Genomic DNA, 25763 nt, shown 5'->3' on the forward strand with positions numbered 1-25763 from the left:
TTTTTTTGGTTTGTATATGTATTGGACAACATGTATGAACCTCATGCAAAAACATTATATGCACTTATATCCTCCACCATTTTTAGTATATTTTTGCTTTTCGTGTGGTATTGCTACGTCGGTATAACAATTTGTCGGTATAACAGTTTGTAAGATAAGGTCCTCTATCTTTTTTTTTTCAGTCAAAGATCTTGTGAAAATGTACGAAGCATGTGAGAATTAACATAAAAACTCTTAGTGCGGGGGTTTTTAAATGTGAACTTCAACATTGTGAGGATTCTACTTGATATTAATTCATTAAGCTATCTTTTAAGGTACACTAAAAATTCGTGTAAATTCGAATGGATGTAAATAATATTGTATTGTGCTCTACCACTTTGGTTGGATTCGTTTGTTAATAAAATTCACCTTTCAAAAAAGTAAAAATTAGAAGTAAAAACAGAAAAAGAAGGCACATGCGCCCTGCCTATATTGCGTTTGGCTTTCACTCACCCTCATCTTTCCTAAAACCCTAAAAACCAACACACACACACCCAGTAAAAAATACACACACACACATATCATCCGCCCAACAACACACACTCCTTTACACCAACTCAAACACACACAAACACATCCAATATCTCTATCTTAAGATATTTTAATCAAATTCAAATCAAAGATCTATATATATATATTTTCAGCTTTGATTTGCTGCTGCTGATACTGTTTCCAAATGGAGCAGCCGTTATCTTCACTTGCTTCTTCGGTTCCAACTTCATCCACTAAAAAACGGATTCGGATCTTTCAATCCGATATTCCTTCTATTTTACTCCTCAATTCAGGTCTTCTTTCATTCCTTTTTACTAATTTTGTTTACTTTCACTTCAATTCGATACATTATATATATATATATATATATGTATATACACACGCAACTCTCTCTCTCTCTCTCTCACACACATATATTTATATATATATACATATATGATTATATGTTAATATATATCACTCAGAAGCTGCTCACTGATTTTCATCTGTGATGTTATATTATCGGTAGCTGATATGTGACTGCAATTTCTTTCGTATTTAGTTGAAATGTTGATGGTTAATTATTTTTGATGTACAATTTAGCGTTGATATCGTAAATGTAGACTAGCAGCTATTTATCTTTTAAGAAGCTTGTTTATTTGTTTATCGGATTCTAACAATTGCGAATATTAGTACGTTGTGATTTTTGTTTTGTTATCGGAGCTTATTGACAACTTATCGACACGTCTTATAACATTTGTTGTAAGTTAGTATTGATAGTTTTGTAATACTAGGTGAATTCTTTTGAAATCTTGATATATGTACATAGCGATACAAGCAGGAAATAATGACAGCTTGATACACACTTTCATTTATCATCAGGAACAAGAATTGGCTAGGTCACTATATGTCTAACTTATTCTAAATACCGTAACCTTTAAGTTGACGTCAGTATGTTGGTAACAATGATTGGTATGAATTTGTATTTGCCTGTTATAAGTACTTGGTATGACCTGAAAAAGATGAAAAGAATGTTTACTTGTTTAGAAGGGTTTATAAACTAAGTCAACGCTTCTTGTTACATAATAGGCCATCTAGTTCATGCCACACACCAATGAAAGTCAAATAAGGTATTGGGTTTCTTCATTGTCTATCTACTGCATATTGTCTCTACCCAAGTTGTTGGACTTCTCACAAGAGGAAATGTATCATGGGTGTACGACTTAAACCATTGCTAGTCTTATTCCCGCGTGATGCTGTGGTGTAGTGACGTGGCGGTGGTGCGGTGCCGGTAGAGGTGTGGTTATTAATGTAAAAGTAATTGATGTAAAAGGGATAGTGTAGTTATTTAAAGGGTTGAGGGATGTATGTTGTAAATAATTTCATTAATGGTAACATAGGTATATTAGGTGAAGAAATTTAAATTAGTGACTAAAAGAGAGGGAGTTTGGGTAGATCTTGTTCTTTTTTTAGAAATTAGGAGGGGATCAAATGCTTTATAATGTAGAATAGATATGTTGTCATGAACCATGAGTCCATGACACTGTCGATGTAGTATCCTCATCTTAAATTGAATTCAATTTTGTGCGAATATCTTACCTTTCTTTGCACTGACACGAATTGGAGGGGAAAGGCCTCAATTCTCTAAACTTTCTTGGGATGAACACTGATCACAAGGTTTGTATTGAACGTTGAAGTCAACCCATAATATCGCCAAGTAGTTGTAACAACTAATTATGTCGCACTCAGTGGTTAATTTTAGAGAGATTTTAACAATTGTTCTTTCAAAAAATTTTGTCCGTTTACCCTAAACCTTAGAACTAGATGATCCCCATCAACTGTTATTGGAACAAACCGTACTCTCTGTTACCAATAGCAAATTAGGATTTATTGGACTGCAAAATGTTAGCAAGTAAATTTGGATTCACAGCTTGGTTTATTATTATAGTGTCATGATTCAGTTCATGATTTTGTACAAACCAAAAGCCAACTTTGTGTTTTATATATGTATGTGTGTATTTATTAATCACCCGTTTAAAAGCATCCTTTGGGAATTTGAAGATCCTTTTAGTAGCATGGGTTGCTTCATGAGTTTAGTTAAGAATTTTGAACGGTTGTCCTCTTTCAAGATGAGTTTGTACTTAGTTGGGCAAATGCTATTTCATTTTCAATGTTCGTTGACTCATAGTGGATTTGCCTTAGTTGGGCAATATAATGGTTCATTGTGATATATAGTGCTTTTTAGTTTTTATAATATTTACACTTCAGAATCTTTTTTGTTTTATAATGTTGAACCCACTGTAGTTTACTGGTTAGCTTTTACACTTTGACTGGTATGTAATGTTCTTATCTTTATAAATTCTAATCACATACTTCTTATTCAGTAAAGCAATTGTTAATACCATTTCTTTCTTTATGGCGCGCTATTAGTTTGACATACATTTCACTTGAATTTACAGAGATGTCAGCTGAGTTTTCATCACAACTGGTGGATTTAATATTCATGACATTGTATATTTATGATGACCGAGGTTCAAGGAAAGCTGTGGATGATCTGATTAAAAAAGCTCTAAACGAGGTTATATTTATGAAAACATTTGCAGCAAATCTTGTGCAGGCCATGGAGAAACAGTTGAAACTGCAGTCTCATGTTGGCTGCTATAGACTTATGAACTGGTCATGCTTGCTTCTTAGTAAAAGTCAGTTTATTTCCGTATCAAAAAATGCCTTTAGCAAAGTTGCAGCAGCACAGGCTTTGTGTCTTCAAGTAAGCTTACAAGGGTCTTCTCATGAACGCAGGGCTTGCCGAAGAACTTTTATTCATTCTTTTTTGGAGGTTGACTAATGAGATGAAGTTTTATAGATCTTTTCTTGGACAAAGTTCACTTGTTTAGTTAATTCTTATTATCTTTTCTTCCATATTTCAGTCACCCGACATCTTCAGTTTGTACATGGAAGAAGTAAAAAACGCAAGAATCTCGTATAAAAATTGTTCGGAAATGCTTTGTGTATTGTTGGACTATTCAAGTTCAAAGATGTCACTGTTTGAGCAATGGAAGGTATGAACCTTTCTAATTGATATATATTACACTGCTGTGTTTTATTACTTTTTCTTGTGAATGTTATGTGAACCCATCAAGAAACATCAGAACTATTTTTCTTAATAAATAGATATGTCAAATTGGGTGGATTGCATAATGGATCAATACCAGTAATATCTATACAGGATTGGATAATGGGCTAGTACCATCAATAGTTCTATAGGTCAAAATGGCTCAATACCAGTAATATTGATACCGGTCAAAATGGGTCTGATTTGGTTAACCTGAAACACTTTATCCAAGTTAATCTTTTATAAAATAGTTATTGTGTCTAGTATATATAAAAAAATGTAAATCACCTTTTTTTAATTAAATCAGGTTTTATTCTTTGAAGGTACGCTTGGGTGACTTTTGAGTTTTCTGATCTGTTTTCTTTGAAGTGGTTTTTTTGTTTTTGTTTTTTTGTTATATTCTGACTCTATCTGTATGGCATAGTCGAGTCAAAAAATAGCTCAACTTAACTCATATGGATTAGTGAGTTGATGTTTTGACCTGTAGAGTGTAGACACAACATTGTAATATATTTTGTGAAATTATATGCATGGATTGGTGCAATTTCTCACTCTCTTTCTTTTTACTGCATCATGCAGCCGGTATATCTTGATATGTATGTACAAGCTGTTTTGAATGCAAAGGATAATCCAACAAAAACTCTAAGTGAAGCTTTCCGTTCATTGTTTTGTCATCTAACACATGAAGATTTTAAGAACATTATTGTTCCTTCAGCTGTGAAGATGCTGAAAAGGAATCCCGAGCTTGTTCTGGAATCCATAGGGGTTCTTTTGAGATATGTTAACCTGGATTTGAGTAAGTATGGTGTCGAGATTCTGTCAGTGGTACTATTGCAGGCCCGACATGCAGACGAAGTAAGAAGACTTGCCGCCTTAGATATTGTCAGTTGCTTGAGTCAAAAGTCTAGTAACCCCGATGCTATTGAGTCAATGGTCAATGCTGTCAGATCTGTAATTCGAGGTTCTGAGGGAAGACTCGCTTTTCCATATCAGAGGGTTGGCATGATTAATGCTCTCCAGGAGTTGTCTCGATGTCCTGAAGGGAAATATCTTAATGGTCTTTCTTCTACTGTATGTGGCCTTCTCATGACCAGTTACAAGGATGATGGTGGGTGTATATTCGAGTCTTTTTGTTTCTTTATTTATTACTATCAAGTTTTACCTGGTCATTATCAATACTGGTTAAAACAGGTCAGTGTTGGATGATTTACGAGCATACTCTTTGTCACCTTATGTTTTTATTATAATACAAAAGAGACCTGTTATTATAACTTTTAAACTCTAAATAAGATGATCTAGGTGAATTTAGGCATAAACAATATGCTTTTGGGTGACTTCAACTCTTGTGACCCATTTGATATGCTCCATATTAGCTTACAGTTTTTGATTGAGAAATGCTATATGTACAAACTAATTGCAAAGAGATTTCTACAAAATGACGTGGCATCTGTGATGGACTAATCACATAACTTTCCCTTCTCTTTATTCGGTTCTTTTTCATTGTATTGATGTCACGTCCTTTTGAGACAAAACAAGGACCTAGTTGACATATTGACTAGTAGATGGGTTAAAATTGTCACCTCTACAACATATGCATGAGTGACATGAGATTGACTTTGATTCCAGGAAATGAAGAAGTAAAGCTTGCGTGCTTAACTGCTCTAGCATCTTGGGTAGCAAGATCAACAGATGCTATTGGGCCAGAGCTTGTTACATTTATTAGCTCAGGTCTCAAGGAGAAGGAATCATTAAGAAGAGGTCATCTTCGATGCATACGAGTCATATGCAAAAATGCCGATGCAGTTTTACCTGTGCGAAACTAACCTATAAAAAATCACTGTTCTTTAGTACATTTCTTTAAAACTGTCACTAAAGCTTTTCTAATGCTTGCCATCAGGTATCTTCTTTGCTTATGTCTCTTATCCAGCTAGTGAAAACTGGTTATACTAAAGCAGTTCAACGGTTGGATGGCATTTATGCATTACTCATTGTGTTGAAAATGGCAGCTGCTGATATCAAAGCAGGTACTTGGTAATCTATTTTTGATGTTTGTTTTTACTTATTTCATCTAAGGACGTGTTTGGTTGGGAGAAATATATAGAATTGAAATGAGGTGGATGAAAGCTTTGGTTTTGTCATCAAATGTGTGAAGCGTTGAGAAATATTTTTTGCGTTTCTTTCACCTATATACCCTAAATTTCCCAAGAAACGTTTCATTTGCAAACAGTGGAATATCGTAATACATGTAGTTGCATTTTTTGAGAAACTATCCCCTCCCCCCTCTGATCTCATTTCTCTGTCTCTACCAGACAGGGAAAGCCACTTCTCTATGTTCTCATTTCTCTTAACCAAAAATGCCCTAATAGTGTTCAGAATAGTAAGTTTTTAATGTTTTTTGCTGAAGATGAAACGGTGTCCAAGGAAAAGGTTTGGTCTTTGATTGCGCAGAATGAGCCTTCAGTTGTCCCTGTTGCTATGGTAATTTTATCTTCTTTGATTGTGTCTTTCTGATTTATGAACTTATGAAAGGAGGTACTAGCAAGTTCTGGTATATAACAAAATGCTTATCATATTCAAGACACATTCAGTGAGAATCGGAGGTTTTTAATATATTTCTGTATTTGATCTATCTATCTATATATATATATCTAATCTAATCGCTATGTAGGCTTCCAAACTATCAGTCGACGACTGTGAAACATGCATTGACTTACTTGAGTCACTCTTTGTGGATCATTCACACAGGTTTTTGTTTCTGCAAACTATTTGATCCTGTTAATCATGTAGTTCTTCTATTATATTTATCAAGTTCTACAAATGTTCATAAACTTGTTATCTTTGCTATAGGGTTTTGGACATTCTTCATGTGAAGTCACTCATGCAGGTGAAGTACTATGAAGTTCTAACATAGTTTCTATTTCTTTTCTTAGGAGTTTGGTCACATGCTGATTTTTTATTCTGCAGCTTATTCTTACATTTCTATGCCATTCAAGTTGGGATATACGCAAAGCAGCTTATGGCTGTACCAAGAGGATTCTATCTGCTGCTCCAAAGCTCTTTGAAGTTCTTCTAGCTGAATATTCTGAGTACCTCACTGTTGTTGGGGAAAAAGTTTTAGCAAAATCAAGGTAAAATTTTTACGAGTGAGCTTAGCTATACTATTGCTGGCAATTTTGACCCAATTTTATGTGAGTGAATCTGGGTTACATTGTATCTCTAAGGTTTCAAACCGAAATGAATAGAAGTAGCTTAGCTAGAAATGCGTTAAATGGGGTCTAAAGTCGATCAAAGCATATTTTTATTGTGTACTACCTCCTAATTTTTCTGCTAAAAATGTATTATTGATGATACATTATTATTTGTGACCATATTGGCACACTGTTATAATGTATCAGACATAAAATCGTATTGTGGGTCAATACAGCCTGACTTGTACCAGAGTTTTTCGTTTTCACCCTCTAACTGATCACTAGACCTGTTCATTTTGGTAGCTGATTCAGTTTTTTAGCTAGAGCGTGAAGCTAACGTATTGTTATTGGTTAACATTTATGGCATTTGTATTCTAATGTGATTTAGTTATATTTTCGTCTTTACGAGTATTGAGTAAGGTGGTTCATATTACAAATGTCCGTCTTTGCGTCGCCTGTTTTCTGTGGGTGGTGAAATAGGATGTATCTTAATATACATTGATTTGATGATGTTATTTGCAGCGAGACAGAAAACTCATCGGACACTCAGGTAGCTTTTGTGCCATCTGTGGAGGTTTTGGTCAAGGCTTTGATGGTAATTTCATCTGGTGTCTTGGCTGCTACACCTGTTTCCTGCATACAACTGCTATTTTGCTCTCATCATCCATGCCTAGTTGGTACAGCAAAAAAAGATGCAGTTTGGAAGGTTAGTCAACCCTATTTATGCCAATTTCAGTCCAAAGTGAGGTTTTTACATTGTGTTAGAGGTGGCAATTTTGACACGTTTACTCAAGTCCTAACGAGTCAAGAGTGGTTGAATGCATCAAAAATGTGTTTTTAGAGCTTACAGATTCTTCAGTTTTTGTGATATTAAATTTTTGATCATTGGTGGAATAGGATAGTCTTTATATTAATATTCAAGATGTTAGTAAGTTAGTTTCTTATAGAGAAGGGCTTGAAATGTTGCTAGTCAACCCAAGCTGACCAAACTTGGTTTGACCTGCTTGGCCATTTGCAGCCTCACTTAATATTGTTAGTTACTCGTTTTTTTAAATATTTAATATTCTTTTTTTATCAGAGACTGCAAAGGTGTCTGAGAGCAATTGGTTTTGATGCTGTTGAACATATAATGGCCGACGTCAGTAACTTGTGTCAGGTAGTTTTAGCGTTTTTAGTTGAATCTTTATCTGAAAAGTGCGATTCAAGATTACGTTTAAATAGTTGCTTAGATATACAAATTCAAGTTCAAAATTGTTGAACAAAGAATGCTATATGAAGTGTCACATGTGTGGTTTATATTTTGATTTCTTCATTGGCTGTTAAAGTTTGAATCTTTGATTCGTAAGTTACCCTTCTTATATCATTCATTGTCACTAACTTTTATTACAGAGTTTACTTGGACCCATGGGGTTGATGAGTATCAGGCCTCTGGAACAAGAAGCTTCTATACATGCTTTGTCAACCTTGATGACTATCACACCTGTGGAAACCTATGCTGAATTTGATAAGGTTAACGGCATATTTCTCTTTTTTGAATTTTTTTTAATTAAGCATCAGTACTGTTTTATCATTTGACATTTAAATATTTACAGCACTTGAAAAGCTCTCCCGATCGGAGTGCGCACAATTTTCTATCAGAAAATGATGTTCAGGTTAGCTTGATACCTACGCTTATCACGATTTAAAATATCTTCAACCTTATTGTTTGATTTTGGTGTACATAATATATTTCTGTTTTCATAAAAAAGAATAAACATCAAAGTTGCTTTTAACCACTGCATTCTTGGTATCTCATATTTGTCCCCTCCATTCTCACGTTTGCAGATTTTCCGTACCCCTGAAGGGATGCTATCCACTGAGCAAGGCGTTTATATCGCCGAGTCTGTAGCTTCTAATAACGTGAAACAGGCTAAAGGCCGTTTCAAGGCATATGAGAACAATGACAGCATGGTGATTATCAATTGTTAATTCTCTTTTAATATAGTGGGTGTGTGAATGTGCATTCTAAAACTGCATTATGATTAGTTATCTATGTTTAAAAGCAAAGACGATTCTCATGTTGATTGTCTGATTCTTTAAGGGTTAGGTATCTTTCCTTTTCGGCAATTAGTTATGTGTATTCTGCACAACACTATGAGAATAACCTAGATTACTTATATACCCTTTTTTTCTTACCTAAGATCCAATTTTTAGTAATCTTTTTAAACTATATTATAGTTAGAATTTACTATGACATGTCAAAAAAACTGTTATCAAATAATTGTATAGTTGATAAAACGAGATCGTGATAGATCTATCTGAATACCTGAACAGTTTTGTAAAACCATTTTCTTGGTAATTTTTTCTATCAACATACCAAGTAATCAGAACTTATTAAACACCTGATAAGCTAGTTAATTATGATTAATTGATATCACTTAATCAGTTTCAAACGTATTTATAATCTCATGAGCAACATTAATGACAGGATTTATCTTGTTGGCTGCAGGACAATGGCAACTCCAATTCTTCTGGAAGGAAAGAAACTGCTGTTAAAGAACGCGCCGCTGCAGGAAAAAAGGATACGGGGAAACCAACAAAAAAGCCTGGCATGTGCTTTTATTCTATCTTTCCTCACCCAATCACATATATGAGCGTGATTGTTTATTTTTACTCTACTCTTTCTTTTGTCAATATAGATAAACAAAAGACATCAAAGGAGGAGGCACGTGATTTGCAGCTTCGCGAGGAAGCTGTTGTTCGTGAGAAGGTCATGAGCATACGGAAGAATCTTTCTTTGTTACTGAAAGTGTTAGGAGAGATGGCTATTGCTAATCCTGTTTTCACACATAGTGAATTACCCTCGCTGGTTAGTATCCTTATATTATGTACATGGTATATTATTTGCTGCTTTACTATTTTAATTCTAATTTCAAGCTACCCGTGATCACTTGGCAGGTTGAATTTGTTACCCCATTACTGCATTCACCCATAGTTGATGAGGTGGCATATGAAACTATGGTGAAGCTATCAAAATGTACAGCTCCTCCACTATCTAATTGGGGTTTAGATATTGCTACAGCCTTAAGGTTAATTGCCACTACCGAAGCTCATGTGTCGTGGGATCAACTTTCATCTCTTGATGATGGTGATCACGACAGGTCTTCATCGAGTCTCTTTGAAAGAGTAATGCATGGCTTGTCGGTATCATGCAAATCTTACCCCATTCCAGTTGATTCTTTTAGTTTTGTTTTCCCGGTAATTTTTACTAATTTCTCTTATCACGTGTGTAGTCAACAGAAACTTACCGTAACAATATTATAGCCTTATAGGTGTTGGCTGTGTAGCCTACGGCTAGTTGGGTGGGTTGGTTTACATGCTTAAGATGGGTAATACTTTGTCATAGCTTAATATGGTTTGGTTGGACTGGAAACATTTACCTGTTTAGAAAAGTTTTCATATGTTTTATAAACGGAAGTGTATCAAATATAATTAAAGAATACATGTTCTTACATTAATAATCTGCTGTGCCTAAGGTCATCAGCATCAGACATACACATTGGATGACTTTCACCTGCTTAACACCTTACATCTAAAACATAATCTAATCAACTCATGCACAGTTAAATGAGTTGAAACTGACACCTCAATTAGCATTATATCTTGCATCTTTCCAAGGACTGATGATTTTAATTGTTGCATTGTTCTGAAAAGATTCTGGAGAGAATACTGTCGTCTCCTAAGAAGACACGACTTCATGATGATGTACTTCGCATACTTTTTTTACATATGGATCCTATATTACCCCTTCCCAGGCTTCAAATGCTTTCAGTAAGTTTCCACTTCATCTGAATTATTCATATCATTATTCTGTTTCTTTATATTGCATGGCATGTTCATTTTCTGTGCTTTTTGGCAGGTTTTGTATCATGTGCTCGGTGCCATTCCTGCGTATCAAGGATCTGTTGCACCAGCATTGAATGAGTTGTGTCTTGGTTTGCGACCAGAAGAACTTGCACCGGTATGCTGCAATTGAAGTTTTGGAACATATGTTAGTTGCCCCATAATAAGTATCTTACTTAATCTTTCTTGACATTTTACATACAGGCGCTATCTGGTGTTTATGCGAAAGACGTTCATGTAAGAATGGCGTGTTTAAATGCTGTAAAATGCATTCCAGCCGTATCTAGCCGCTCTGTTCCTCAGGATGTGGAAATTGCTACAAGCATTTGGATTGCTTTGCATGATCCCGAAAAGGTATCATCTAAGTTATTTATAGTGGCACTATAGTGGTTAGCGGTCCTCATGTAAAATAGCGGTCAAAATAGCGGCCCCGCTATCGGTGTTATAGCGGTCCAAGTACCGGTGCTGTAGCGTTTTATTTATCTGTTACATTTTTTGGCCCAAACATAAAGAAACATTAATTTTTACAAGTATTGACACTAATGTTTAAAATATTAGAATTTTAAAGTTGCAGTGAGTGGAGTTGTATATCAAGTATAAAGTATTTATTATCATATATATAAAAAGTTGGATAATACTAAAATTACCGCTATCTCACTGTTATACCACCACGATAACTAATATCTCAAATATCAGTCCTTTACCCATATATGATTCTGGACCACTATAACTACATAGGGTATCATAGAAATAGAAAATTCAGTACTTTCATTTGTTTCTTTGCTTTATTTGGATTATGATACGTCGGTTTCAGTTACCAACTTCTTATTCTATGTAATGCTTATTTAATACTCAGTCAGTTGCCGAGGTGGCAGAGGATGTGTGGGATCGTTACGATCACGAATTTGGGACCGATTATTCTGGACTCTTCAGGGCCCTTTCTCATGTTAATTATAATGTTCGAATAGCTGCTGCCGATGCATTGGCTGCTGTGTTAGATGAATACCCAGATACGTTGCAGGTGACTAATAGTCGTTAATGAGCCGTTTAAATATCTTATGACTGTTCTCCCTTACAGATATATGTATGTTCAGGAATCTTTGGCAACTTTGTTCTCTCTTTATATTCGTGATGGTGGTATTGGGGTGGACAGCATTGATTCTGGCTGGCTAGGTAGACAAGGGACTGCTTTAGCTTTGCATGCTGCTGCTGATGTCCTTCGAACAAAAGACCTTCCTGTTGTTATGACATTCTTGATATCTCGAGCACTGGTAATGTACTTTTTTGTACTTCGTTTACTGTGTAGTCAATATTGGTGGGATAGCAGTTATTGGGGTTCCTTCTAAATCAAACTAGCGTTGAACATAGCAGTCCTACTATTATCGGTCATAATTATCGATCGGTCAAAATAGCGGCCAATCATCGGTCTTCAAGGCGCTATTCTGGGTTTTTTTTTTGGGCCCAACATCAAACACAATATAATAAAATAATAGTTTTTAAAATATACCATGAAACTAAAAGACCAAATCCAATAAAGTCCACCCAATCTGATTAAAGAACCCTAATTAGATGGTTTGGTTGAAGTGAAAGATCTTGATGAACAATTAGATGGCTTGGCTGAAGTGGACTTAATGGAAGATTTTCAGATAAATTGGTTGATTTTGGTTATGATCTATCTCTAAGGGGTCAAAGTGCTATATTAAAAACCGTTTTACAAGAAGAAACAGGTCAATTTGGTTAAAGTTGCTCCAAATGTACTGTTCGGCATGAATGGGTTGATTCATTTGTCTTGTACATTAAAAACACTAGCACACTGCTTTCTGTTTAAGATATTCTATTAAAGATGGTAGTTCTGACCACCTTGCTTGGAACTTCTTGTGCTTTAACTGCAGGCTGATACCAATGCCGATGTTCGTGGAAGAATGATCAATGCCGGTATCATGATCATTGATAAACATGGAAAAGATAACGTCTCACTGTTGTTTCCGATATTCGAAAACTACTTAAACAAGAAGGCCAGTGTATGTCGTAAATTTAATATTTCACATTTGTTGAAGGTCTTTTAAGTTGATTCTTGTGCTTAAGAACATCGATAGTGCCAGACTGCTAGTTATTCATCATGCTTATTATATAAGAAAATATCTGACATGTACATCTTTTAGGTGTCGGATGAAGAAAAATATGATTTGGTACGTGAGGGTGTCGTCATCTTTACTGGAGCTCTAGCAAAGCATTTATCCAAGGTTTCATATCATTTCTTTAGCAATCTGCTAGAATTAATCTTAGAAGGGTTTTCTTATTAATTTGATTGGAACAGGATGATCCTAAGGTCCATACTGTTATAGAGAAGTTACTGGAGGTGCTAAACACCCCATCAGAAGCTGTCCAGAGGGCAGTCTCAAGTTGTCTGTCTCCATTAATGCAATCAAAGCAAGTATGGTTTATGAATGCCATCTTTTTTTATTAAATCATCTTGAAGTTTATTATGTTAGATGCAGCTTTTTTATTTTCCAACTATACTTTAGAGTGGAATTACATTTTCTGATGTTTTCTATCTGGTTAGGAAGATGCAATGTCACTTGTTACCAGGCTATTGGATCAGCTGATGAAGAGTGAGAAATATGGGGAGCGGCGTGGAGCAGCTTTTGGGCTTGCCGGGGTTATCAAAGGGTTTGGAATCTCTAGTTTGAAGAAATATGGTGTCGCCACAGTGCTACGGGAAGGACTTGCAAATAGGTTTGTTCTTAAAACCTCTCCAGCACCTTCCATATGTTGTGTACCTTGTAACTCTTCTGCTGAAATCACAAAAACAAAACTTTGTAATAAGCGAATTTAATCAAATTTTATGTTGATGAACTCTCGGGTTTTTCTTCGTATCTGCTCTTACAATTGTAATTTTATATATTTAGAAATTCTGCTAAATGCCGTGAAGGATCTTTGCTGGCGTTTGAGTGCCTTTGTGAAAAGCTTGGGAAACTGTTTGAACCGTAAGTCAATTCATTATTCTGGTCCAAAACAATACATTTTCTAGTTTAATCAATCACTGTGGGTGATAACTGCCTGACAGGTATGTAATATACTTGTTACCATTGCTACTGGTTTCATTCTCTGATCAAGTCATTGCTGTCCGGGAAGCTGCTGAAGGTGCTGCTCGTGCTATGATGTCTCAACTTACTGCACAGGGAGTGAAGCTTGTCCTTCCTTCACTTCTGAAGGTTTCTCTCTTTCCTATTATAGTCGTCAAATTTGACGTAATCAAGAGTCTTACGACATTAATAACCTTGTATATTATCATTTGTAATTTTTAATCCAAACGAACTTGGTTAGTGGGTACTGTAGAGATGTAATTCTAAACATAAATTGAAGAGTAATTGTTTCCTGTTGTCTGTGTTAGGAAAAATAGCCCGACATTTTCTCCACCTTATCACTACGTGGCTATTTGAAAATCTTAATACGCTTTATGGCTATTTGATATTTTCAGGGTCTTGAAGATAAAGCTTGGAGGACCAAGCAGAGTAGTGTTCAACTTCTTGGCTCTATGGCATATTGTGCTCCACAACAACTTTCTCAGTGCCTACCTAGGATTGTGCCAAAATTGACAGAGGTAATGTGAACATAAAACGTAATGTATGATGACTTGCATCAAAATGCTACCACTAATGTAAAATATAGTGTTATAGTTCACCATTAATCATCTAAGTAGTCTGAGAAAACCATTTTTGGTCTTTTTTGCTTTTGTTCGACCCATTTTATATATTTACTTTATATATAATAATTGCAATTACTTTTTTGAGTTGTGAGAGAAAAATTAACTCAAATTGACCCATTGCATAGTAAATTGGAAAAATCTACAGCCTCTAATTCATCAGTCGAAATATTTGCATGTCTAAGTTATCATCGGATTGATTTCAGGTGCTAACGGATACCCATCCGAAAGTGCAATCTGCAGGGCAAACAGCGCTCCAGCAGGTCTCAGATTTTTTTCTTTTTTAATAGAATTTGCTATTTGTATTTCTATGATTATGGGAAGATTCAACTTCTTTTATGATATGTAGGTTGGTAGCGTGATAAAGAATCCTGAAATCGCATCCCTTGTCCCAACCCTTTTGCTGGGGCTTACAGATCCTAATGATCATACGAAGTATTCCCTTGATATTCTTCTTCAGGTAATAACTCCTTACTTTTGATAATTATGCTTTAGCTTGGAAGCTTTACTTAAAATTGTGGGTTCTTATTATTGTGTTGCAGACAACTTTTATAAATTCAATTGATGCTCCTTCATTGGCCCTTTTGGTACCCATTGTTCATCGTGGATTAAGGGAGAGGGGCTCTGAAACAAAAAAGAAGGCTGCCCAAATAGCTGGCAATATGTGTTCGTTAGTCACTGATCCAACAGATATGCTTCCTTATATAGAATTGCTCCTTCCGGAAATCAAGAAGGTATGCTTACGTATATTGTTTATGCTGTTTAAAAAAAATGCATACTATCTTTAAAGAACAGTGTTATCCTTGGCTGGGCAATATAGATTTTCTTATTAATGGGTCGATTCTGGTTATCTTTTGTTATTTTTATGCAGAAAGCCTTTTTAACTTATCTGAAAAGTTGAATTGTTATTGAAATAATAGCATTTAATTAATTGTATTTATTGAAGTAATAACATTTAACAGCTTTTTGACAAACGTGGTTCTTGTCTCTCAACCCAACCCACATCAAAATTAGCAATTTTGCCACCTCTATTTACCGTCCTGTTCTTTTTAGTGTTGATAGTTACTTTGTAGTTTACTACGTCACTTGAAACAGGTCTTAGTAGATCCAATACCGGAAGTTCGGTCTGTAGCAGCCAGAGCCGTTGGTTCTCTGATAAGGGGAATGGGCGAAGAGAACTTCCCAGATCTTGTCCCGTGGTTGCTTGAAACACTCAAGTCTGATGGTAGTAATGTTGAACGCTCCGGTGCTGCACAAGGATTGAGTGAGGTCAGAAACTCTTAAAAAAAGAATTGTACTCCAAGGGTTTTTTAGTTCATTATAATATCCGGTGATAGTGTGTCACTCATATCTAATTATAATAAGAAGCTTTATTGGTTATTTTATTCTAAATTTATGCACTTCTATATGAGCTATAGATATTATATGTGCATCGGTGCATGTACGTCATACTTGGGTTTTATAAATGTTTAAAAGTAGAATCTAGTATTATTACTCTAGACAATTTATATTGGAACCTTTTGTATTCATTAGAGCAATAATTAAAAAAACATCCTCACTCCTTATAGGTAGTGGCTGCTCTTGGAACTATGTATTTCGAGCACCTTCTTCCTGATATCATCCGGAACTGCTCTCATCAAAAAGCATCCGTACGTGATGGTTATCTGACACTTTTCAAGGTGAGCCAGTTTGTTCACTTAATTATGTTTGAACTATCTTTATGTTTTGTAGATAATTAATAGTTGCCTCTTGTCATCTTGCATAATTGTGTTTGTTCTTGTAATTTTAAGGTTCTTTCTTTTGTAGTATCTGCCAAAATCACTAGGCGTACAGTTCCAAAACTACTTGCAGCAAGTGCTACCATCCATCTTAGATGGTAAGTAAAAGTGCTTCCTCGGTCCAAGTCTTGGTGGTTATGTTTCTAGTATACTTATAATACATTTAATTTAGAAAGTTTTTCGCACATTGGGGGGTGTACTTAATTATTTTCACACACATGTGTCATCAGGTCTTGCAGATGAAAACGAGTCTGTGCGTGAAGCTGCACTTGGAGCTGGGCACATACTGGTGGAACATTATGCTATATCGTAAGTTCTAGGATGATATTAGAATTTCAAGTGTTTTTGATGATGCCAGTCGCTTTCTTTTTTTATTAACCAAGTGCCATGTAGATTATGTTATTTAAGGGTATTTCATGTTACATGAATTGAGTGTTCAAACTGTTTTGTACCATAAAACTTTTTTTTTTTTTCTGGTAAAAGGCCGTTACCCCTTGTTCAATATCATATATGAAAATAAGTTCTGTCATCCTATCTGAATGATAGGATGACATTTACATCAGCCATGCTTACAAAGCAGAAAAACAAATTACCAAATCCCTATCTAAACATATTCACAAGAACATATGACTAGACATTTTTTTCGGTACCATGAAACTTTCTCTTTGCTTATGGTCTTCTTTGTTTCCATGGTAGGTCTCTGCCTTTGCTTCTTCCGGCTGTAGAAGACGGTATATTTAATGATAATTGGCGTATACGTCAAAGTTCTGTAGAACTTTTGGGTGACCTCTTATTTAAGGTACAAACTACTCATTAAAGATGGCAAATTCAGCTTATTCACCATAAAATGTATTGACCTGGGTGATATTTCACCTACAACGGGTCACATTGGCAAATTTCAAGGCTTGGGTTAAAGTGTAATGTGTCTATCGTGTTGAAGAGCATAAGACATATTTTGAATTAATATGCTTACAACCTCTTAAACCGATAAACTTAAAACTAGATTAATTGTATCACAGTATAGTTTATGTTATTTATATCTAATTATTTTCTGTTTATATAAGTTCAAAAAGAAGGAATATAAAATGTTACGGGCTTATAGTTCTGACAAACCCCTATCAAAGTTGACTACTCTGATCCAAACTTGTTTATTGACTTGCTACTCAAGCCTTCTGAGCCACCTATTACATGTAGACTCATCTTTGCATTTTCAATTTCCTGAACCTATTATTCATGTTTGGTAACCTGTTTCATCCAGGTTGCTGGGACTTCTGGAAAAGCGCTTCTCGAGGGTGGTAGTGATGATGAAGGTGCCAGTACTGAAGCACAAGGACGTGCAATCATTGAGGTACTTGGAAAAGAGAAGCGCAATGAAGTGCTTGCTGCACTCTATATGGTCCGTACAGATGTCAGCCTTTCAGTTCGCCAGGTATGATATTATTGGCTGATATTATTTGTAGAGGTAGCAAAAAGGGTGGGTTCGTAGCTATTTGAAATAGGTTAGGTCAACTTGAAGCATGTTTTGCCAAAAATTGGCTATGTACAATAACAATTTAGTGCCTCAAAAGTATAATTACAGATGCTATAATAATATCAATTATATTATTAATTTGTTTTTTTGGTATGAAATGATTTAAATACATTTTGAGGGACTTTCAACCTGTTTGACCCATTTTTCCAAGCTTCTTTTTATATTTACTAGTCAACCTGCTGCAGAAAAAACATCATACGGGGAGGGATATGCAAGTGGCTCAGAATTGCTACTTCTAGTTAAATGTTTAAATATCTTTTTTAAGTGGTTCGATATGTAATTTTACATGTTTCTTATGTAGGCTGCCTTACATGTGTGGAAGACTATAGTTGTAAATACTCCTAAAACCTTAAAGGAGATAATGCCGGTTTTGATGAATACCCTTATCACTTCTCTTGCCTCACCATCCTCTGAAAGACGACAGGTATGGTTCTGGTTATATTCTACACATGCTATTCATCTATAATTCCAAACTAAAGTTTTGCTTATTATCTTAAGGCCGCTGGACGAGCTTTGGGTGAGCTTGTTAGGAAACTTGGTGAGAGAGTTCTTCCCTTGGTTATTCCTATATTATCTAAAGGCTTGAAGGACCCCGAATCTAGCAGAAGACAGGTATTTTATATTCTTTACCGATGCCTCAGTTATGGTAATCTTATATCTGTTCAGTATAATCATCTTATTTTAATGTCTTCCAATTTGTTGCAGGGTGTCTGCATTGGTCTAAGTGAAGTGATGGCTAGTGCTGGCAGGAGCCAGTTAATAAGTTATATGGATTTGCTTATCCCTACCATCCGTACTGCTCTTTGTGATAGGTATTCTTATGTTTTTAATTCTTCTATGTATCATCTATATGAAATTTGTTATCATTTGGGATTATCGATTTCTTTCTTTTGCAGCACGGTCGAGGTTCGGGAATCTGCAGGGGTTGCCTTCAGTACTCTGTATAAGGTAGTTTGAGCATGTTTTTACACTTACTTTTTCATGATTTTATACTCTGTTTATAATGCTAATTATGTCTGTGTAGAGTGCTGGAATGCAAGCAATTGATGAAATTGTTCCAACTCTTCTCCATGCTTTGGAAGATGATGATATGGCAGATACTGCGCTTGATGGTCTAAAACAAATATTGAGGTACTAAGAAACACATCTTATGTGGCTGCTGATTGTTACTTTCTTCATAGTTCTCTCTGCAACTCTTGAATGAGTATTAATGAGAAATTTCCATATTGACAGTGTCAGGACTGTGGCTGTGTTGCCTCACATATTGCCGAAGCTTGTTCATCTCCCTCTCTCGTATGTACCTTATAATTTGAGTTTTCTTTGCTAGTTAGACATGAAAATAGAGCATTGATGCTAACTGTTAATGGAAACATTATTTTCAGTGCATTCAATGCACATGCTCTTGGAGCAGTTGCAGAGGTTGCGGGTGCCGGTTTAAATGTCCATCTTTCAACAGTTCTTCCTGCCTTGCTCTCTGCAATGGGAGACGATGATCATGTGGTATGATGTTTTTCCCATTTCCTTTTTTTTATAGAGTGCGTTTATCTATTTGCATTTTTTACTACTTCCCCATTTGTGATCATGATTCAAGGTGATTGTTTCAACCCATCTTAGAAAGAGTTGGTTCAGATTAAATATGTTGTTTTAAGTAGAACATGTGAAGCTCTTAATTTTTCTCCAAAAATAGCTTTTGTTTTTGCAAATAACGTAGCATTTGTAAGCATGCTTGATACAACAGTTATTTATGAAGCTCTAGAAAAGGAGTGAAAAATGTTTTGAAAGTGAAAACCATCTGAATGTAACACCCAAACCTGTTGGTACCCCGCCTATGTGCAACCTCTAGTCTTGATACTTTCTTACATGCTAATTTTTCTTTATCTGCAATGTAGGATGTCCAGAATCTTGCCAAGAAGGCTGCAGAAATCGTGGTGCTAGTCATTGATGAGGAGGGAATTGAGTATTTGATATCAGAACTTTTGAAGGGGGTTGGGGATAACCAAGTAAAGCTTCTATGAAAATCTCTCTTTCTCTCTCTCACATACACCCGCACACTCACACATACATATGTGTGTATATATGTTTATTTTGTATGTATTTGTGCACATACACATATCTCACATATGCTTTTCTTTTTTGCAGGCTTCAACTAGGCGCAGTTCTGCATATCTGATTGGTTATTTTTTCAAAAACAGTAAATTGTATCTGGTGGATGAAGCTCCGAATATGATATCTACCCTTATCGTTTTACTAAGTGACGCAGACTCTGCTACTGTATCGGTAATTTTTGTTTCAACTTAATGTTACTTACTATCTACCTTCAGTGTCTTGAATTCTTGATATTTCTATAACAGGCTGCCTGGGAAGCACTGTCGAGAGTTGTTGGTTCAGTTCCTAAAGAAGTTCTCCCGTCATATATCAAGTTAGTTCGGGATGCTGTATCCACATCTAGAGACAAGGAACGTAGAAAGAAAAAGGTGAAAATATGTTTACATGTGAATACGACTTGCAGTTGTACGCTGAAGGTAGCTAAATGGATGGGTGGATAATGGGATAATACTGTTGTCTTGGCCGGTAGTCTTTCAATGCAGGATGAGACTTTTGGTTGACCCAAAACACTGTCATCAACTATTCAAATGTATTTAGTGTTTAGTCAATCTACTAATAACCTTACCTTTTAAAGATGGTTCACGAGGCTTTTCTTGTTTTACGGGTTTTGATCTGCTCCAGACTTTCCCTTAATCACCACCTCTGGTTTTCAGTGATGCAGAATTTCACCTAACATATCATTAACGATTTCTTGATTTTGTTATTATACGTCATACTTGTAACACAAATTATTTGCTGATGAACATACAGGGAGGGCCAATTGTTATTCCCGGGTTATGTCTCCCAAAAGCTCTTCAACCGTTGCTTCCTATATATCTTCAGGTACCTTTTTTATTGCCCCGTGTAAGCTTAGTTGGGAATTTAACTATGTAAAAATTTAAAGCCAAATAAAACATCAAATTACTTACGAATTGTTACGAAGGTCAACTACAAAACTAAATGTACTGTACACTTTTTAAATGCAACAAAAGTCGGAGATATTTATTTGGTCAAAGGTAGTCAAATCTTGATACATTTTTTTTTGTATTATATATGATAGGAAAATTTTTCTTTTTATGTCAATATGTAACACATTTTTTTTATATTTAATGTTTTGGGGTTTATAAAGGCTTGTTTGATATTATTTTTATTTATATTGTTAATGGCAAACTAATCTACTCCTATTCTTAAATTACACGAATGCCTAAGATAAAACTCAGGACTCTCGAAAACCCCCCAGTAATCCACCCCTACAAATGTAGGAAACGGGACTCGAACCTGGTGGAACACCCCAAGGTCAAAGACCTTCCCAATGGGCCACTAACCTTACAGCTTTGCTTGATATTAATTGCTTGTTAGGTAAATAATGATTTTTTTTTAACCTCAGGGCCTAATAAGTGGGTCCGCAGAATTGAGAGAACAGGCTGCACAGGGTCTTGGAGAATTAATTGAAGTAACAAGTGAAAAGGCACTGAAAGAGTTTGTTATCCCTATTACAGGGTATGTAACATGCTGAAATTGCTGTTTATTAATGCAGTAATATGATTTAGAAAATAGTAATACGTTTCTGTCATATAATTTAGTTTATTAGGCTGCAAACCTGAAGCCTGTTAAGCATTTTAAATACACTCTATGACATATGCTACATCCTACCCATTTGATCCTTTCCGAATGTCTAAAGTTTGTCACAAGGATTTGTGCTCTCGTAGGAAAGTTGTCTTGTTATTGGGTTTGTTATAATTATTATGGGTATATTATTATCATTATTATTCTCTGCTTTTTTGTTTTTTTGATGCAAGTGCTATACTTTAATCTCTCCAGGCCCCTGATTAGAATTATTGGTGATCGATTCCCATGGCAAGTGAAAAGTGCTATTCTTTCAACTTTGACCATCATAATAGGAAAAGGTGGTATGGCATTGAAACCTTTTCTTCCACAGCTACAAACTACCTTCGTCAAATGTTTACAGGACAGCACAAGGTAATTTAATATAATTCAATAAGCTATTTTTCTTCCTTGGCATTCACTAATTCGACTATATGGATACCAATACAGGACCGTTCGTTCAAGCGCTGCCTCGGCCCTTGGGAAACTTAGTGCATTAAGTACCAGGGTTGATCCTCTAGTTGGCGATCTCCTATCCAACTTGCAGGTTATGTGTGTGTGTGTACTATGTTTCTAGTGTTGTGTTGTCATGGTAACAGATGGTAAGGAGTTTCGGTTTGTCTAAAGTTCATAAATCATATTAACAGGCATCAGATGGTGGGGTGCGTGAGGCAATATTGGCTGCTTTGAAAGGTGTTGTTAAGTATGCCGGAAAGAGTGTTAGTGCTCCCGTTAAGACTCGTCTTTATGATCTTTTGAAGGAGTTGATATATAATGATGATGACCAAATAAGATGTTCTTCAGCAAGAATTCTGGGCATCATATCCGAGGTTTGTTTTAGTTGTGCAACTTATCTTATCCCATTGGTTACCTTCTGTTTCTTATAGAGAAAAGGGAGAGTCGGACAGGTTCGGTAATGGTTCAAAGTTGGTCAGGTGAAAACTGAATATACTTTTACCTAGAAACTTCTCACCGAAAAATTGTTGTGTCAAGTATGGCTACAACATTTGGTTTCTGGACTTCAAAGCTATCTTTTCATGCTACTACCTGCATGACCCATTATAGATACAACCTATATCTGAATTAGCCTGTTATTCTGTTAATAAGCAGTTAGAAGAATTTGCCACCGACTTACTAAGTATAGTTTTGTTAAATTTTGGCAGTTAAAAGGTTGTGGATTTTATGGATATTGCCTTCCTTAATACGAGTATTTTTGTTAGCTATCAATATCTGTTTTTTTTTTTTTTTTTTTTTTGTTGATTGGTTTCAGTGGTCCTCTAACATCTATTTTCAATGGTATATCTGCAGCATTTGGAAGGTTATCAAATATCTGAATTACTTGAGGAACTTCCACATAATACTTCATCTTCTAGCTGGTCTGCCAGGCATGGCTCACTTCTTACCATCTCATCAATGCTAAGACACATTCCTACTATAATATTAGCATCTCCGTCATTCACAATGGTTGCTGACTGCCTCAAAAATAGCTTGAAGGATGAGAAGGTTTGTCACGTTTCTGTCATCATATAGAGGTGGCACAATGAGCGGGTTGGGTAATGTCTCAGAGAGGTTCATTTTTTAGTTTTGAACAGACAAATTGGGCTAGATTGTGGCAAAGTATTGTGTTAAATTATCTAGGAAATTTTATGCATTAAAACATTACTTTAGACAATTGAATTTTTTTTTTCTTTTGAAGCTAGTTTTACCTTTTATATAAAAAAAAAAACTAAATGAATCATTTTTAACATAATGGATCAAAACTGTCACCTCTACTCATTGTTTCAATGCGTCTTTTCTGGAACTGGGTCTTCTGAATATTTTCTTATGCAGTTCCCTGTTCGTGAAACATCAACTAAAGCATTAGGAAGACTACTCCTTCATCAAGTTCAAAAGGATCCTTCCAACTCAAATGCACACAAGGCCACGGTTGTGTCAATTGCATCTGCCATGCAGGATGATTCCAGTGAAGTCAGGAGGAGGGCATTATATGCACTTAAAGCAGTGGCAAAAGTAATTCAAAACTTAGCTCTCTTGTATTTTCTTGATTTAAGGGTGGATTCATTATACTCAGACATGAGTTGACATTAACGTTTTATTGCAGACACATGCTTCAGTGATTATGATCCATGTTACGGTATATGGTCCTATGCTTGCCGAATGTTTAAAGGATGGAAGTACACCCGTGCGACTTGCTGCTGAAAGATGTGCTTTGCATGCCCTTCAGTTAACAAAAGGTACAGTGAACGATCTCCAACCACCTGCATTGTCTAGCATTATTCTGTTATTTGTTCTATTTCTCCCATATGGCCCGTTCCTCTCAGCTATTTTATATGGCCCATTTGGAATTGAACACTAATCGATTTGACTCTTTCATAATAAGAAGAGTTAATTGCCACGTTTAGGTAGGGGATGTATGGTTAAACGGCAGTACTTTGTTGTCCCATGCTTTTTTGTTTCTGATATATCTTATGCATTTCAGGGACAGAAAATGTTCAAGCTGCTCAAAAGTTTATAACTGGTTTAGATGCAAGACGGATATCAAAGCTTTCTGAATACAGGTACTGTGTATTTAGATTTGCATCATAACAATGGTTCAATTTCACGTTTTCATTTTATATATACTTCATTGTGTTTATCCATATAGACAATTTAGGTACCTAGAAATGTATGTTTAAATGGTAACTTGTTTTTTACATGGTTTTTTACTATCTAGAATTATGAGTTACATGATCAGTTGATCACACACCCAAAAAAGATATATTTTTTGACGCAGAGAGAAAAAGGGATAAACAATTGAAACCTGTTGATTCCTAAGAATACCAGGAGCAATTCTTCTAAAATTCGTTGATTCTAATAGAATACCGAAAATCAGGAAAATTCACACTAACACACATTAGTGATAGGAGAAACATGATTTTCATATTCTTGATAACTGATAATTAAAAAAGTTTAGGTCCTAATTTATAGATGAGAACATAACAAGAAACCATAAAGTTTAACAAATTGTATTAAATGCATAGTAAGCTAAAGAGTCCAAATAAAGGAAGGTGAATGCGAAAAGGTTCCGCATCATTTTTGCTAATTATTGCTCGGTTACTTTGCCCTTTCCAGTGAGGGATGTTGAACTACATATTTTAAGTCAGGCTGTAATTAGGGCTGTAAAGAAACCGAACAAACTCATATGAGACCTTGTTGATGTACCTTCGTACACTTTACTAATTGTTTATGAAAAAGTAGCCAAACATAGAACTGTGTTAATGCTCTAGGCAACTGTGTTTATGAACGAACTATCGAATGTTCACGAACTATCGAATGTTCACGAATATTGAGAGCTATGTTCATATTCGTTCGAGCTAAATAATGGATTCTCTTTGTTCATGTTAGTTCGTTTAAAAGTTCGTTTACAGCCTTAGCTGTAATGATGAAATTTAAAGTTTTGTCACTAAGTTGGAATTTCAAATAATGCAAGGCTGGTACAGAAAAAATGGTAATCAAAAGTAGGTTTTGACTTTTGAGTCGGGCCAATGTGAAGTAAAAAATCACTGATTAAAGCTCAAACTTGAGCTTTGTTTTTTATTGTGCTTTCAATATTTAGTTTCATTGTACAACATTGTTTGTTGAAGCCATAGACGGCTTTGTGGGGTCAAGAACCGCACACGTAGGACCTAGATGAAGAATCAGTTGCTTTGTTTTGCTTTTCTTGTATTTTTATTGTTGATTTTTTTTATATTATGATTCCAACTTTTTTTTGTGTTAAATGTTTGCAGTGATGATAGTGATGACAGTGAAGATGACTCGGCAAGTGGTTGATAAGTTGTCAATATGTATGTAGATTCAGTGTTTTTGGTGTTCATCTATAGCATACTTGTTCTTAAGAGGCTTAGACATAGGCTTTTACCGTCTACATTTTTGTACCCGTAGAAAAAGCTAAATGCAATTATTTATAGAGTACACAGACAATACCCATTTTTGAGGAATGGGTTCTCATTTCTGCGTCATATATAAGGTCGTTTGTACTCTGAAGTTGTAATTTTGGCATTTTGGATTTTAATTTTGTGATCAATGAAGAGCGGAAAGGTTTTGTACTTGTGTTAGTAAAATCAAGTTTCTTGATGAAATATTAGAGTCATATATTTCTTTTGTACCTTTCTGGCTGCCTGTTTATGGCATGATCTTTCACGCCAATTTATGTTCATTAAAACTGTCGGTCATCATTGACCCATTTATCTTGTATGCATTTATCTGACTGTAAAAAAGATTACCGAGTTCACAAGACTTGATCCTAATATCAACAAGAGAATTGATAAAGAAACCTGATAAATAAGCCTAAAAAGAAGCCAAACTTTTAGATGGTTACATCTGGCCA

The 25763-nt window shown here is 35.4% G+C and overlaps 1 protein-coding gene across 1 annotated transcript; it reads left to right on the forward strand.

Moving 5' to 3' along the window:
- The first annotated feature begins 558 nt into the window (after nt 1-558).
- LOC122589911 (protein ILITYHIA) lies at nt 559-25482 on the forward strand. The gene is made up of 59 exons (XM_043762242.1): nt 559-824; nt 2970-3346; nt 3438-3569; nt 4202-4730; nt 5249-5433; nt 5520-5646; nt 6027-6100; nt 6291-6367; nt 6470-6506; nt 6587-6750; nt 7333-7516; nt 7889-7966; nt 8200-8319; nt 8403-8462; nt 8635-8760; nt 9299-9398; nt 9489-9658; nt 9748-10047; nt 10504-10620; nt 10709-10810; nt 10897-11046; nt 11549-11713; nt 11787-11963; nt 12585-12713; nt 12855-12935; nt 13010-13126; nt 13256-13428; nt 13602-13679; nt 13760-13907; nt 14174-14296; nt 14605-14661; nt 14748-14858; nt 14941-15132; nt 15494-15667; nt 15967-16077; nt 16205-16274; nt 16407-16485; nt 16873-16975; nt 17435-17605; nt 18009-18131; nt 18206-18319; nt 18413-18519; nt 18604-18655; nt 18732-18838; nt 18941-19000; nt 19090-19207; nt 19597-19707; nt 19847-19984; nt 20059-20181; nt 20564-20635; nt 21180-21292; nt 21614-21772; nt 21848-21944; nt 22045-22227; nt 22706-22900; nt 23228-23407; nt 23499-23631; nt 23877-23955; nt 25165-25482. Exons 1-59 carry the CDS (start codon nt 716-718, stop codon nt 25205-25207), a joined length of 7884 nt encoding a protein of 2627 aa, XP_043618177.1. The 5' UTR covers nt 559-715; the 3' UTR covers nt 25208-25482.
- Nucleotides 25483-25763: the final 281 nt, after the last annotated feature.

Source organism: Erigeron canadensis, chromosome 2, assembly GCF_010389155.1.
Source record: "Erigeron canadensis isolate Cc75 chromosome 2, C_canadensis_v1, whole genome shotgun sequence".
Lineage (NCBI taxonomy): Eukaryota > Viridiplantae > Streptophyta > Magnoliopsida > Asterales > Asteraceae > Erigeron > Erigeron canadensis.